Source organism: Gobio gobio (assembly GCF_949357685.1).
Source record: "Gobio gobio genome assembly, chromosome: 12".
NCBI lineage: Eukaryota > Metazoa > Chordata > Actinopteri > Cypriniformes > Gobionidae > Gobio > Gobio gobio.
Window position 1 is genome coordinate 21,185,806 of NC_137105.1, and position 17,771 is coordinate 21,203,576.

Sequence of the window (17,771 nt, forward strand, 5' to 3'; positions counted from 1 at the left end):
TTCAATTGCTTTCTATCAGACCATTGGCTATAATATAATTTCTCATGAAGTCATTAAAATATATGATGGTTATTGGCTGACAAGTTCAGTCAATCAGGGCCTTGTGGTCCATATAAACTCTGCATACTCAAGCCATCCGTGGACTCATTAATTAATATGAACACTATAAATTACTATAAATTCTCTCGTTTGAGGTGTATCATAAAGCTTACATCATAACATTTTGGTAATAACTTTCTTCAAATCCGCCATTTACTGAGAGTTTGGGGTAAGGGAAATCCACAGCAGCTTTGGCGCCTATGCTTTGTTGTTATGTATCGTCATCACTGTCCCGCGTTCTCATTGGTTTGCTAGCATATGGGGGATTTAATGTGCAGGGAAAGCTATGAGCAGATCGCTCGCCCAAGAGGAAAAATGAGCTGCTGCTACCAGATCTCGATCACCGAAAATCTAATTTAATTTATACAAAACTACACAAAATCAATAGGGGAAAAAATCAAAACTAAAACTATCTTTATAGTATTTAATTATCTCCTTTTTTTACAAAAACTTACTAAAATTATTAAAGATCTGGTGTAAGTAGATCTACTGTAACTATATGGTATTGGTAATCAATAGTTTATGTGTTTGTTAAAGTCATCAATTTGCATTATTTAAAATGCTTTTTTAAAGAATAATGTTTTTTTTATTTATTATACTTAGTATAATTATATTTGACATATTTTATTTATAATAGGGTACTAATATTATACTCATTAATAATTCTTAATATAAAAAAATATTTCTGGCATATATTTAAATTGACAGCTGCCATGTTGTTTCTTATTTGTCATCTCTGATTTAAATCTTTAATTTAAGTCTTATACTATGCCAATGCGCTGTACATTTACATTTATGCATTTAGCAGACGCTTTTATCCAAAGCAACTTACAACTTGGGAGTACATGAAGCGATTGGTCATGAAGAGTCGAGTAAGCGCAACAAGTGCCTGAAATACTGAGACCGTGTACATTGCTCAGTGTAGCAAAGGCTAAACTAGGGAGGGTAAAAAGGGGAAGAAAGAGGAAAGGAATTTTTTTTTATGAGGTTAAGTGGTCACGGAAGAGCTGAGTTTTTAGTTGACTTTTGAATGTTGTCAATGATTCTGCGTTTCGGATGGCGGTGGGAAGATCGTACCACCAGCTGGGAACGTTGAATGAAAATGTTCTGGAAAGGGATTTTTTGCCTCTGTGTGATGGCAAAAAAATCCCTTTCCATTTAAATGTGAAGTATGTAGTGTCTGCAACAATATTGCCACATAACAGAAACTGTTCTATTACAAAAATAGAAGTACAAATGGCCATTTCGTGCGTGGCGCCTCCATCAACTCAAACTTCATAATTACAGCTCTTACAGGTGTTTAATTATGAAGGCATGTCCCAACAGGTAAAAGTAACTTTCAATAACAAAATATCAGAAATACTTTTAACTGTGCTGCTATTTTGCCATAAAATTTTTTGACATGACATGCCACCCAGCATACCCGGTTAAAAAAGTCACAGCTCACCATATATATATATATATAATTTATATATACATATATATTTATAAATATATATAAGTATATATAATATATATAAGTGAGCCAGGACCACCACTGCTGCCTATTCAAAAAAATAAAGGAATGTCCCTGCTGATATCGGATGTATATGAACCACATTCCTTACTTCACACATCTGAAGCTGGAAGAGGCGTCTCTCTTTCTCCATCTCTTCCGCAATCTCTCCTCCGCTGATCTCTGTTCTGATCAGACCGTGCTGTTTGGCATGTTCCCGTTTTTCTTTCTCAATCTTGCTCCTGTGAAGAGGTTTAGTGCATTTCCATGAAAAAATGACAGCGTATACAGTATACTTGGCCGAGCACAAACATTAGTCTTTCATCAGTGTCTCATAAATGCTGATGTTTACTTAAGGTATGGCCCCACATTGTGATAAGCGCTTGAGCTATGCTACAGGCTCATGAGTTAAACTCAAACATTTGAAATGAATAAACCTCTCCTTCCTCTGTATAATGGATTCAAATAAATGCTGTAAGGTACTGGAATATCTCAAAGAACATCACACCCCACAAAGTGTCTAAGGTTCAAGTTTAAATATCAAAGATTTGTAAATATTACTTGTTTATATTTTGCTGAGATATTAAGAGGGTAATAGAAGCTTACAGTTTAGTTTCATAATCCTTCCATGCTTTATCAAAAGGCTTTTTCAAATCCTGCAACAACAACAAAAATGAGAACACAGTTAACATATCAAGAGAGTTAAAGTTCAAATAATTCAATACACACTTAAACAAACCACCATGATCACTATATTTTATATATGCATGTATGTATGTATGTATGTATGTATGTATGTATGTATTTACTTTATGTATGTATGTATGTATGTATGTATACATGTATGTATGTATACATGTACTGTATGTATGTATGTACTGGATGTATGTATGTATATATGTATGTATTTATGTATGTATGTATGTACTGTATGTATGTATGTATGTATGTATGTATGTATGTATGTATGTATGTATGTATGTATGTATGTATGTATGTATGTATGTATGTATGTATGTATGTATGAATGTATGTATGCATGTACTTCATGCATGTATGTTTGTATGTATGTATGTATGTATGTACAGTGGTTGCCAAAATTATTAGAACACCTGACAGATCTGAAAATATTGACCTTTTTTTGCTTCCAAAACATGATTTCATTTCATAATGGCCATGAAACATGCAGATGGTTGCTCTGACCATCAAATATCAGATGAACTGAGTTGTACTGTTTTTATCCACTTTTAACTTTAATATTTGGTATGTCCACCTTTTGCAGCAATTATAGCCGCACATCTCTCTGGCATAGTATCAATATATTTCCTCTGAGAACTTCAACACTAAAGTTATACCATGCCTTCTGCAACTGAGGCCAAAGGCTTTCCTTTGAATGTACAATAGATCCAGTGTTTATTTTCCAACTTGCCCCAAATGTGCTCGATGGGGTTGAGGTCCGGATTTGAGGGGGCCAGTCCATCATTTTCAATGTTCCAGCAGATTCCTTCTGTCGCAGGTAGTTCCGGCAATAGTTAGAAGAATGTTTCGGGTCATTGTCCTCTTGGAAAATAAATCCAGCCCCAATAAGACAACTCCCAGATGCCAAGTGTTCTAATAATTTTGGCCACCACTGTATGTATGTACTGTATGTATGTATGTTTGTATGCTTGTATGTATTCCCACATAATTGCATACCCCTTTTACTCCTTTGAGGTCTCCCTTCAGGAGGCTGTCTAGTGGGAAAGTGATGATGTTATTCATGTTCTGCAGCTGTGGGTACAAAATGAGATATGAGGAGATTACATATAAGATTACATATAATTATGTAAAACACTCTACATGTAAACTATGTCTCATATAATGATCTACAGTATATACAGTAGATGTCAGATACTATCTCACCAAGTTCTTAAAGAGACCAGTGAGTTCCTTGGTGAAACCAGCAAATGTGAGGAAGTAATTGGACATCTCAGGATCGTCTTTGTACACAGAGTTATCTGTAAACCTCTCCATTGCCTGGATGTACTGCTCTTCATTCTCTACGTGAGCTGAAAACACACAGAAACAGTTTTGTTCATTTACCTTCCACATTATAATTATTAAATACAAATGTTTGTTTAATGATCAGTGATACGTCATACATTTTCCAAATGTTGCCTTTTTAAAGCTCATATGTTTTTACTACAGTTTGCTTGACCTAACCATCACAGTGTTTCTTGTGGGCATGAGCAAACTCTTGTCATGTGGGCCGTTTCCATTCCTACCGCTTGCAAAAGAACATACTTCCTAGTTTATGACCAGAGTGCTTTAGAAAATAGCTTAGTAACCACTCCCAGGTACTGTGCAGTACAACAAAAGGCCAACAGGCTGTTTAGGATCTGGATTACTGTAAAAAAAGAAACAGTTTGCTAACAAAGTCTTCTTCCTTCACTAGAGGCATTTCACTAAGAAGGAATTACCGCTCATTTAATATTTATTTTGAAATGGCACTGTGTATGAAATGGGCTGTATAAATAATCTTGCAGTGCCTTGCATTATTTTAGCATCTGATTAAAAAATATAACATCCCTCAGAAATTATGCAAACCAACCAGGTTATGCTGCAAATGTGTCCAAAAAGTCTGAGCTGAAAGTAACTTGCACAATCTATGTACTATAAGAAAAAAGGAGAGTTTGTGCTAAAAAAAGTATGACATTGTTTAAATTGGACTGCAGGTAGTAATACAGGTGGATATTTTTCATTTTTCAATTTAATTTTAGTAAAAGTTTTAGTCATTGTTTGGGCTTTTGTCATTTTAATCAGTTTTAGTTGTGATATATATATATATATATATACACTGACACACACATTTAAAAAAAAAAATATTTAGCCACCCATCACTCATACTTAATCACACTAGGAATTTTGCACAAAAAGAGCCGAGTGAAGTAGACAGACTAAAATCTGTGATTTTTGCTTTAATGTATATTTTTTATTAATTTTAGTACTTCAATTTAAACCTTTTTTTTTCAGTTAATTGCGAAGGCAACACTTTTTACGTTTAAGTTTTTCATCCAATATTTATATTTTATATTATTTCAGCTTTATTTGAAATTAACAAAAAGCTATTTTTTTAATCATTTTAGTTTAGTTTTCTGACGGTTGGAGGGAAATGTCAAACTGTCAAGATTTATACAATTTTCAGATTTTGACAAGAGATTACGATAACAAACATTGTTTCTTCTGTGGATTAATTTAACAAAGTAAATAGGGACTATTTTGATCCACATTTCATGGGGACACAGTATGTATACAGAACAGGTAGATTAGTTAATGTCTATGCTGTCCATCTCTGAGATTATTATTATTATATTTAATTTATTTATTTGTAGATTTAAAGAAATACTATGTGATCATCTGGCTGTAACCTTGTACATGGAACACAGGATAAAGAGAAAAGAAAGAGAGAGGGGAAATAAGCACGTTCCTGCTAGAACAGGTATCGGTGTTCCTGTTAAGAATGAGAGGAATGTGTGAGGTAGAGTGCAAAACCTGCTCACTACTAGAGTAACAATGACATGAATCACACTCTATATGAAACTAAAAGCTTTGTCCAGGCTATTGTTATCTATCATATGATATTGTTTAGATAAATAGGATTACCAGAACAATTGCCCACTGATTTTTCAAAAATGAACTGGTGAGTTTATTAGTGCAAATGCATTGGTTATTGATTAAAGCTGAGGGGCAAATGGTCGTTATTTTATCAGAGATGGTCTTATTATAAGGAGATGCGAGAGTCCGCGATTCTACCATTGGAGAAAGCGTGACGGGTAACCTGCGTCACGTGTGACTTGATAACCATTCACATTACAGCCTTGAAGTCATTGAATTTTGTTCAGAGTTGTGCGACAGTCAATCACTTTTTGCGGATACCATAGAAATTAATAGTAGCCCGAATCATACCTGTTGCTCAATTGTAAGGGGCTTCTCTTATAAAACACCTTTTTTTTGGTGAAAACTCTAAAAATAGATAAATCCAAAACAAATGTTTAAGTGCAACCATGAAGATTAGCCAATGGGCTGTCTATCTATTCATTAAATGATAAGCCATTTTCCCACAAAAGCAGTTTATTCAGCGTTGTGAAGCCTCTTTTTTTTTTGCTAACCTTGCAGGCTTGCCTTCAAGTGGCCTTGTGTGTGATACTTACTCAGACCAGAGCTGTTTATGGCCTTGACTGACTTCTTCATTTTGTGCAGTACACTGCGGTCAAGATCCAATGCCTGCAAAACAACATAAAATGTTTTTTTTTTAGTCGAATGGGCAGGTTCTGAATACACACATAATGATAATTACGTGACCTAATGGAGAAAAATAAACCTTGGGAGAAACCAGGCTCAGTCGGGGTGCCAGTTCTCCTCTGGCCAATTAACAAACAGCGTATGATTATTATTCTGGAAACTTTACAGGTCAGAGGTCATAATAGATCAGAATATTCGAAGGATCGGAGGCAACACGCCGGAGACGGGTTTATTGAGGATGACATATCGATTAAAGTATTATTAAATTGTAATATTCGAACAATCGGAGTCATCACGCCGGAGACGGGTTTATTGAGGATGCCGTGTCGACGATGCAATTTCAGGGGAGTCTAATTGTAATGTTACAATGCTTAAAAATGGTGCATATTCTATTGCCTAATACGCACAACCAATACCTTGTTCCGCATAAAGTAGGTCAAACTATAATAACAAAGGTAAAAATATTTGTAACCCAGTTTTGTACAGCGCGGTTTATACTTCCCTCTCTCACACACACAACACAATGTTTCACATCCAGACATACTCAGATAGCCTGTAATTTAACCACCCATCACTCATGCTGAATCACACTCAGGGAATTCTGCACAAAAAGAGCCGAGTGAAGTAGACAGACTTGTGGCCTAAAATCTGTGTTTATGCTGGAGTTATGTCTGGTACGACACCAAGACAAAACCATCTGACAAGGGATAAAACTGGTGCCTGCCAAAGCTGACAACACTCATACATTACTGAATTTCACAGTCTGACATTGAGCATAAAGAGCATTTAACCATCAATGACATGTATACTACCGTTCACAAATTTGGGATAAGTAAGATTTTTTAAATAGAAATTAATACTTTTATTCAGCAAAGACACATCAAATTGATCAAAAGTGATAGTGAAGACAATTATAATATAACAAAAATATTTCTATTTCAAAGAAATTGTTCTTTTGAAATATTTATTCATCAAAAAAAAAAACATGTATCATGGTTTCCACAAACATATTTAGTAGCAGAACTGTTTTCAACCTTGATAATAAGAAAAAAAATTCTTGAGAACCAAATCACCATATTAGAATGATTTCTGGAGGATTATGTGACACTGAAAACTGGAGTAATGATGCTGAAAATTTAGCTTTGCTATCAAAGGAATAAATTACATTTTATAATATATTATTTTAAATAGTAATAATATTTCACAATATTACAGTATCTTTTATCAAATAAGTACAGTCTTGGTGACCATAAAATGTCAGCATGAAAGAGTCTTTGAAAAACATTTAAAAATCTAACCATCCCCAAACATTTTAGCAGTAGTATAAATCTATTTAATAAGTCAGTAAGTTTTCAATATGCCAACATTTAATCTAAAATATTGAGAGATTATAATTAAAGTGAAAATAGGGATACTCTGTATACATTTTACTCAATTAAAAAGGATCAAGCTTATAAAATACTCCAAACAAAATAAAAATTGCCTCCATTTTTAATTGTACTTTAGTATTTTAAAGTAACATTTCTTAGTTTTAGAAATGGACTGAAGAAATCAGCTAACATTCATACACAAACTGTTAAACTGTTTAACCAAAGTTTTATCAATGTGGAGATTTTCACAGGAAGAAGAATGATTGTAGTTATGGACAATATGGTGAACGGGATTTCACCATGTACAGCATATTCCTGGATCAACATTCCAATCAACCAATCAGATTTGAGGGGCAAGATTGGAGTTTATGTCAAGTTTAGGCTTACAACCAGGGTTAGGTGCGTGATATTCATATATTATACAGCAGCTATGCTAATTATTTCCCATCTGCTTTTCTGTTGTTATCTCGGGACACTAGTCCCGAGGTAACTAGTTCGTCAGCTCCAGTTTGTATCCAGCCTCTGATGGAGACTTCAGATGCCCCTGTGATGAGACGACTCGACGCCTGTGAAGAGACGACTCAACGCCAGCGTTGTTATGGCCTAAAATAATACATGATTGATTAACTTATCCTAACATTTTTTTTTTAACATTCTCTTTTCTAACATTTTTCAATGTACATTTATGAAATGCACTTTCTGTGAAGCTGCTTTGAAACAATGTGTATTGTGAAAAGCGCTATACAAATAAATTTGAATTGAATTGAATTGAATTTCCCTCTGATTTTAGGGATAAGGTATGATAAGTTAGGTTTTGTAAGTCAGGTTTAGGTTAAAGGGTTAGGACTATGTTTTTCGGGCAGGAATGTTGTTCCAGGGTCAACAAAATGTTGATCCAGGAACATGATTTCATTGGCAAAATCACGGTGACCGTTCAATACATTAAAAGGCTATTTTTATAAAATGAAATTATATTCTTTTTTTTAAGACATTATCACTGGCTATACAAGTTCAACCTGGACTTTATTTTGATCCACTTGAAAGCTCAGCAAAATGGACAGAAATAGAAAAGATTGTCAAGATGACCTGCAAAAAAAAAATGCATTTGGTACTTTTAAAGCTGCAGTCCGCAACTTTTTGCGCTCTAGCGGTTAATAAATAGAACTGCGTCCGTTTTGCGGAAGAACATTGCAGCCGGAGCTACTTCTCCCTGTTTAATGTCTATGGCGAGTGACGCAGGGACTGTGCTCCTCTGCAGTGGTTCCTACCAGTTTGGTCTGAAATAGTCCCAATATAAACACTTATTATAAGTGTACCATAATGATCCAGGGTAAGACAAAAACACGGTTTGGAAAATGGATTCATGTTGCACATTCTCATTATATCATTTTTGTAAATGTTGAACACAAAAAAAGTTACGGACAGCAGCTTTAAAGTTACATGAAAAAGTAAAACGTATTTTTTTTCTTGGGAATGTAACTCAGTAATACTAAGTAAAGTACAAAATACTCCTACAAAATGCTTAAGTATAATAATGAAGTATAAAAATTACCATAGAATACAATAAGAACAATAGCTACAATACACCCCTTACATCTTTAGGTTCTGATGGTTGTACAGGTTTCCAGAAATTGGTCTTGTCTGAGCTCACTGGTTTACAAAATACAGAGAATGACCATCAGGGCTGCATACACAAACAAAAAGATATGGAAAAACAGTGAGTACACGTGTGTGTGCGAGAAAGAGACTAGACTGGACAAGCTGGGACAAGAAGTGGGAGAGCCATCCCGCCTTAGCCTTAAGGAATGAGAAAAGATGAAGGGAAAGAAAGAGAGAACAGAAAGGGTGAGAAGGAGATGAGAGATATTAACTGCACTGGGGTTTTCATCAAAGGCAAGTCTCAGCAGGACACCACGCACTGAGATGGAAGAACCGGAAACAACCAGAAAAAGTATACTAACTGCCATTTTTATGGTGGGTGTATGCAGCCCTCATGCTACACAGGAAAAACATATCCAAATATTTGAAGGGTTTGAATAAAACCCTATCATGTGACATCACTATATGTCTCAACACATGTAGTGGCTACTTTGTATAGATGAGCAAACTTATGCATAAAGAAATTTGCACAAGATTCAGGTCCAGTGTGTACATAAACCATGCACATCTGTTTACCTCAGTTAACTCGTCCATTGAGGCTAAACACAAATGAGGTAGTGCCAAAGGGCAACTCATAAAGAGAGTCTCCCTCTATGTATCCCAGTCACATGAAGGGGCCAGTTCCTCTAAGAGCCCAGGGCAGTGAATTTTACTCTTGCCTGCTTTCAAAAAGTCACTTTAAAACGAAGAATCTCCTTTATGAAGAGATTTATTTGAGAGGGGTCAAAATCAACATGATGATTCTTTGTCATCAGTTATGACCAGAGATATATAGTAACGAAGTAGAACTACTTCACTACTGTACTTAAGTACTAAAAGGCAGTATCTGTACTTTACTAGAGTATTATTTTTTTCTCCTACTTCCACTTTTACTTCAGTACATATTTTCGATGAGTTTAATACTTTTACTCCGATATTTTTTTTATGTGCTGCATCGTTACTCGTTACAATTATAAAAATGTTACGAATCATTCCATTCCAAACCCACATTACCGCGCATGAGAGAGAGAGAGCGTGCGCGAGAGTGCGAGAGAGAGAGAGAGAGAGAGCGCGAGCGCTCATTCACTGTCTTTAAAACAACACGAGCGTCTTGCGCTCAAATTGCTCTCTATTTGTTTACATAGTTAATGTGCACTGTGAAGTAACATATACAAACAATGAACAGCTGTATTTTTATTAACTAAGATTAAAAAAGATTAATAAATACAGTAACAAATGTATTGATCATGGTTAGTTCATGTTAGTTATTAGTCTAATACATTAACTAATGTAATGTTAACAAATCAAACCATATTGTAAAGTGTTACAAACAAATCATTTACTCAGAACACCTCATGAAATGAGAATATAAGTGTGCTTACCCCATTTTTTTTTAGTAAGAGTGGTTATAGTAAGATTTAATCTTAATGAACTACAGTATTTTCAGGTTATTTATATGACAATATGTAGAAAAATTACCTACCAACATTGTGATTGTCCTTTAGCTTAATCATTTGAAATAATAAAAACAATATGATGTTCAAACTTTTGACTACTTTCTTTAATAACATAACACAATACTTGTACTTTTACTTTCAGTACTTGAGTAGTACATTTTAAAATAAACTACTTGCAATACTTAAGTACAAAAAATGTTGAATACTTTAGTACTTCTACTTAAGTGTGGTGCTTAAAGAGCACTTCAACTTCTACTCAAGTCACTTTTTTGATAAGGAACTTGTACTTTTACTCAAATATGTGTCTCTAGTACTTTATACATCTCTGGTTATGACTGATACTTTCCTCCTTCATCAGCGGTCAATATCCTAAGTTCAAGTTTGAAGTCAGAATGCAGTATCTCAATAAAAGAGGAAGAGCTGCGGAGCTTCTTTAGAACAACTGCACAATCTTACACATCAGTAAAACTCAGCCTGATCTTTTCAACCACTAAAACAGGCTGACAGAGTTCAGAATGATTCTCACAAACTAAGCTCTTTTATATTTCCGTTGAAGAAGTCACTGCAATTTTGAAACTAATGCAAAACTTTACAAGAACTGTTTAAGTAAATACAGAACACAGTTGTTTCCATTCCTAGAAAAAAGCAGTGTACTATAAAAAGTGAATTCACAAAGTTTTTTTTATTCTAGTTCTACCTGATCTAACCATTAAAATGTATGTAAACCAGTTACGGATGTTACCACATAAAACACATTATTAGGTTATCTGACATGATGTTATTACAGTGGAAGTTCTTTTTTTTCAAGCAATTTTTACATTCCAGTTATAAAAAAATATGAGGTTACACTTTATTTTACGTTGTCATTGTTACAGTGTAATTATATATTTAAGTACTGAGTAATATTAATTAACTACATGTACTTACTATGGTTTCAAGATTCAAGAGTTTTATTTGTCACATACACAGTTATATACACAATATACAACTGGCAGTGAAATGTAAACAGGTCCGCTCCATGGACAGTGCAAATAACAGTTACAAGAAATTAAAATAGAAATAGAATAAAATTAGAATAAAAAGTATTAACATAAGTAGAATTATAAATAAATCAAGTAAAAGATAAAAATAGGAAATAAGATAAAAATAAAAATATAAAAATAAAAATATAAAAATATAAAAAAATAAGTGGATATGATAAGTGAGCAACTGTAGACTTAGAAATAAGTGGTTAACATAAATATATATATATGTATATATAAAGAAGTATAATGTGCAAGGTTTATTACAGGTTGTTACGCAGTAACAATAGGAAAGTAAAGTGCAGTGCAATTGCAGTATGTGGATGTTAATGTATAAACTGGATGTTTATGTGTGTGCGGGGGTGAAGTGAAGTCACGTGACTGAGTTCAGGAGTCTGATGGCCTGGGGGAAGAAACTCCTCCTGAGTCTTTCAGTCTTTGCCATCAGGCTACGGAAGCGCTTACCAGATGGCAGCAGGGTGAAGTGAGAGTTTGCAGGGTGATTAATGTCTCTGATGATTTTAGTAGCTCTACCTCTGCAGCGTTTGGTGTAGATGTCCTGCAGAGACGGGAGAGCTGAGCCTGAGATGCGCTCGGATAAGCGCACCACTCTTTGCAGGGCTTTGGAATCGTGACTGGTGCTGTTCCCGTACCACGCTGTGATGCACTGAGTCAGGACACTTTCTATCGCCCCTCGATAGAAAGTTTTCAGGATGGCTGGTGAAACCCTGAATTTCCTCAGCTGGCGCAGGTGGTACAGTCTTTGCCTGGCTTTTTTCACCTGTGTCTGGATGTGTGTAGTCCAGGTCAGATCCTCAGAGATGTTCACACCCAGGTATTTGAAGCTGCTCACTCTCTCTACCGGTGTCCCGCTGATCATGAGAGGGGAGTATGACCGATGCTGTCTCTTCCTGAAGTCCACAATCAGTTCTTTGGTCTTGTTAACATTCAGAGAGAGACAGTTGTCCTGGCACCATGATGTCAGTTGCTCCACTTCGTCCAAGTATGCCGTCTCATTGTTGTTGGAGATGAGACCCAGGACAACAGTATCATCAGCAAACTTGATGATAGAGGTGGAGCTGTGTGTGGACAAACAGTCATGGGTGTAGAGAGAGTAGAGCAGGGGACTCAGCACACAGCCCTGTGGAGCTCCAACACTCAGGGTGATGGAGGTGGAGGTGAACTGGCCTACTCTCACCGCCTGGGGTCTGCCAGTGAGGAAATCTTCAATCCAGAGGCAGAGAGAAGAATTCAGGCCTAGATCCAGGAGTTTGTGTGTTAGCTTAATGGGAACTATGGTGTTAAAGGCTGAGCTATAGTCAATAAATAGCAGCCTGACATAGTTCCCACTTTTGCTGTCGATGTGAGTGAGGCAGGAGTGAAGGACGTGAGAGATGGCATCTTCAGTCGATCTATTGGGACGATAGGCAAACTGAAGAGGGTCCAAAGTGTCAGGAATGGAGGAGCAAATGTTGTTTTTAATGAGTCTCTCAAAGACCTTCATGACTAAAGATGTGAGAGCCACTGGACGATAGTCATTTAGGCAAGAGGGTTTACTGATCTTAGGTACAGGGATGATGGAGGATCGTTTGAAGGAGGTGGGGACAACAGATGTAGCAAGGGACTCGTTAAATATGGATGTAAAGAGCCCTGCGAGCTGATCAGCACAGGACCGCAGAACACGACCTGAAATACCATCCGGCCCAGCAGCTTTCCTGACATCCACACGTTTGAGTGCCCTCCGAACCTCGTCCTCCGAGACAGAGATCACGTGACCGTTGCTGCTCTGAGGGACTCTCTCTGACGCGTCACTCGCCGGAGTCGCGCTGCCGCGATTACCATCAAAGCGAGCGTAGAAAGAGTTTAACTCGTTCACCAGCAACGGATCAGCTCTCACCTCTGCAGAGGATTTAGTTCCAAAAGCACAGATGGACCTCAGTCCCTGCCACATCCGCCGGGAGTCGTTGAGTTGGAAATGAGATTCCACTCGGTCTTTATAGCGGAGTTTAGCGGCTTTAACGGCGCGCCGGAGGGCGTAACATGAAGCTTTGTACTCCCTCATATCCCCCGTTTGGAGACCGGCATTGTACGCGATAGTGCGCGTGTTAACTGCAGTGCGGATTGAACTGTCCACCCACGGTTTCTGATTAGGGAAGGACGTTATAGTTATTGTTTGTGTGGCTTGCTCTGTCAGTGTGTTGATAAAGCAGAGCGCCACTTCTGTGAACTCGCTGACGTCTTCAGAACTCGCGCGGAACATGTCCCAGTCGACGTCATCAAGAGCTGCCTGTAGCGTGATCTCTGAATGGGATGACCAGCGTTTGACTTCCCTCCTCACCGGGGGCTCTTGAACGAGCCTTTGTTTATATTCCGGTGTGAGGAAAATGGCGGCATGGTCCGATTTGCGAAAAGCTGGCTGTGAACGAGCTTTGTAGGCGTTCTTAAACGGAGAGTAGCAATGATCCAGTGTGTTTGCTCCTCGTGTGGGACAGGAGACATGCTGGTGAAAGTTTGGCAATACTTTCTTTAGGTTTGCTTTGTTAAAATCACCCGCGACGATGAAAGCAGCGTCGGGGTGTTTGTTTATGAAGCCGCTGGTCACATCATGGAGGGCAGATAAAGCCAGCCCCGTGTCTGCCTGTGGTGGAATATAAACGGCAGTGGCGATGACCGAGGAAAACTCCCTCGGTAGGTAGAAAGGCCGGCACATGAGAGATAAATGTTCCAAGTGAGGCGAGCAGGATCGCGAAAGAATGGAGATGTTCCTAGGATCGCACCATTTCTTGTTTATCATGAAACACACTCCACCGCCTTTAGATTTCCCGGCCTCGGCTGTTCTGTCCATCCGAAAAACAGAGAAGTTCTCGGACGGCGTCACGGCTGTATCCGGGACCGCTGGCGTGAGCCATGTTTCGGACAGACAATAGATGTTGCAGTCTCTCATGTCCCGTTGAAAACGTATCCTGGCTCTAAGATCGTCCATCTTATTCTCCAAGGATTGGACATTTGCGAGCAAAATGCTCGGGAGAGGAGGACTGAATGCTCTTTTTCTCAGTCTGTTGCGGATCCCAGCGCGTTTCCCGCTGTGTTTTTTGAATCTTCGCCGTCGACTCGAGTGGCCATTGTTCAACTCGGCGTCCCGGCGAATCTCAGGTGGAAGATTGGAGAAAGTGTCCTGAAACAGGTCAGTGTAGCGGTAACCAAATTCCAGAAGTGTTTTGCTGTCGTAACAGATCAAAGCAGATGATCCGTTGGAAAAAATAGAGAGTAAAAGAGAGTAGAATAATAAATAAAAGCAAAGTCTTAGCGGAGCGACCTGAACGGCGACCGAGCACGGCGGCGCCATCTGAATAGGCGCCGTTATTGTAGGATTCAGGTTATTGTAGGATTCAGGTTTGGTTGAGGGTTAGTTTGCACGTAATTATGCATAATTTACTGTTATTACTATGGTTAGTACATGTACCATATGTAACAAGGACACTGTAAAATAAAGTATTACAAATATGATTTGCAGTACCCATCAAGTGGACTAATACCCACCAAGATGACACTGAAATCTGAAATGAATGGTATCATGCAGCTCAACCCTTGCACACTAAAAAAAAATCCAACTTCCAAATCAATTTAAAAGATAGACTGAACTATCAATGCAGGAAAAAGTTGGCATTAAAAGTCCATTTTAGCTGATTTATTTAAAATGATTTACAACTTAAAATATTAAACAGCAATGTCAAGTTTGGTTATCGTGGAAATTGAGGGTTCAATTAAAAAGCTGCTGAGCATGCTCAATTTGATCACTGATTATTCAAATTTGTGTTTTTAGTCAAAGGATGGGGACTAATGAAAACAAATATTTGTTATTCAGAATTAATAGATGTTTCAGCTCTACGTATTGTTTTTGATATTATTTTGTTGTAGGCTAAATGTTGTTTCAGGTCACCGTTTGAGTGATTAATATTCTCTTCAGTGAAGTTCCTTCCATTTCAAGGAGTATGTACAACTTGTTTTGGTGAAAAAGTAACTCCGCATAACTTCTTCAGTTTGTTTAACAAACCAATACACAAGTTAAACAAAGAAAGAAACTTGTACATCACTATTACTGTCTGTAAAGTGAATGCTCAGCTTGACGTCAAATGCAAGCTTAGTGAACTTGGATCCACAAGTAAAAAACATTGAGTTTATAAAACTTATTATGTTTGATAAAAGCCCAGTTAGTTGATGCACTAAGTTTGCCATAAGTTGAGTATATTGAAAATTCTTCCAGAATCAAATCACTGAGGGTGCTTCTGAAATTACTGAGGGTGCTCTTGTAAAGTGCAAAAGGGCTCCGCCATAGCAGTGTACAGTGAGAAATGTATGATTATTTATTTACAACAGGTTCTCTTACAAATGTATGATTATTTTTATTTCTTTGTTATAATTGGAATTTCAAAAATATTTTGCTACAAATTGTCTATGAATCTATTAGTCTGCCTTTACATTGCTTTAATGTGTTACTAGTATTTAAACATGTCATCTTCCTGAGAACCAGAAAAAAAGGTTTTTTATTTTTGTTTGGAGCATAAAAAACAAATATATTTTTTTTTAAATTCCTGTTATATGCTATATCCTCTGCTCTGTAGAGGACACCACATTTATTGAGAAAATTAAAAGTTTTTTTCTATTCACCAATCTATTGTTATGCTTCAAGTTTTTTTTTATCCAAACTTTGTATAAAGATGATTCTCAATGTTATCATTCTCAATAATAATTTGATATACCATTTTACGTTATGCAATATGTGTGTAAACATGGCCATAAATGCCATTCCCATTCTAGGCAATGCATCTATACACTGTATCTAATGTGTTTTGGGACAATATGTAATGTAAAAAGACGTGTAATAATATTTTCATAAGTATGTCTTGTATTTCATAAGAATATCCAGACTTAAAACTGTGTATATGCTGTCAGAGAAATTCGCTAAATAATGTCCTCTACAGAGGCAAAACCTCTATTCTGGGTCTCAGGAGGATACATCTCATGCAGAGTGGCATTTATATCTAGATGGTCAATTTCGAAACTTTGCTGCATGCAATTGGCCGTCGGTCCTCTTAGCAACAATAGTTGACTCAAAATGTTTTGTTTTCTCAACTTCAGAGTTTTTTTACAGTGTATTGTGGCAGTAACATGGTAAAGTAATGGTAGAGTATGGCAAAATCATGCTTCTTTCATATATGGTACTCCAAGGAACTGTTTTGGATATGTGTCCATACCAATGCCTCGACACTTTCTTTATTTTTATTAGTAGGATCTTGTGAATAGTGTTAAATGTTTATTATAGCCTTATAAAATCTTCCACCATCTTTTTATGTTTGTGTCATTTCTGTAATATCTGTATTTGTTAATGACAGCTCTGTTGCCTCAGACAGACACACGCCTTTTTAAATGGGTGCAAAAAATCTGCCATATGCATTCATTAATAATAACAAATCACTGTTATGGTAGCTAAATGTATGTGATATCAGGACCATTATGTGACCACTGTATTACTGACTTTGAGAATACAACTTTAGTGTCAACATAACAGACTAGGTCTACTCATTTCATAAGAGGGCGATAAGAAGCTACATGAACCCGTGAGAAATCTGAACATGGGCGAGGTCCACTTCCAACAGGGGATACGTTGTGCTTTAGTGCTACAAGTAGGAAGTCGTTTTCCAGGCTCATTTTGTAAAATAGACTATTTTATAGTACATAGCCTACTAAAGGAAACCAATAGTATGAGGTTAGACCGCAGACTTTCGATAGGCTACTGTTTAGAATTGTGTATTGTGCACTTCGCGTTAGTCTGTGAATTGTTGTACGATACATCCGTATTATTGACAACTGTAAGGTGTCTTACCTCTTCCAAAGTGGCAACTGTATTCCTACAGTGGGCCATGCGTGAAAAGAACACTGATGTTGTTGGTGCTTTATAGTCCTCATTGGTTATGTCCATAAACCCCGGAACTGTCAGGTGATCAGGCATGATTATTCCTTTTAAATCAATAATAGATCCAACACAAGAAACATAAAGTTTGTTTAAAGCTGTACTTTACTAAAAGACCGCACAAAACCAGATTCAATCTCAGTCCGTTTCAGTCATTCCTTAAAGTATTTAGTTCAAAAAGTTCCGCATGTAGTCCAAGCAGATTAAAAAGAAAAAGAGACAATGAGAAGTGTATTTGTCTTTGAACAAGAGAGTTAAACCGCTCCATCACACGCGCAGCTGACCGAGTAAACACTTCTGGATTTTACCCATCGTACCTGTACAGTAGAAGTTTAAGTTACATGATTAGTAGGCGGAATCGCGCATCACCCGTCAATCATATCCAGAGAGAACCTCCCGACCTCGCTGTCCAATAAGAGTTGAGGGACGTAACCTAAC

At 37.0% G+C, this 17,771-nt stretch overlaps 1 protein-coding gene across 1 annotated transcript in view; it reads right to left on the bottom strand.

Annotated features, from left to right (window-relative positions):
* Positions 1-17,737, bottom strand: part of asap2b (ArfGAP with SH3 domain, ankyrin repeat and PH domain 2b) — a 31,187-nt gene extending 13,450 nt beyond the window's left edge. Inside the window, exons 1-6 of the mRNA XM_079832096.1 lie at positions 17,247-17,737; positions 5,785-5,857; positions 3,497-3,642; positions 3,290-3,364; positions 2,201-2,250; positions 1,707-1,836 (exon numbers count right to left, since the gene is read on the bottom strand). Coding sequence (XP_079688222.1) covers positions 1,707-1,836; positions 2,201-2,250; positions 3,290-3,364; positions 3,497-3,642; positions 5,785-5,857; positions 17,247-17,372 — 600 coding nt within the window. The 5' untranslated portion in view covers positions 17,373-17,737. The remainder of the gene's footprint in view (positions 1-1,706; positions 1,837-2,200; positions 2,251-3,289; positions 3,365-3,496; positions 3,643-5,784; positions 5,858-17,246) is intronic.
* Positions 17,738-17,771: the final 34 nt, after the last annotated feature.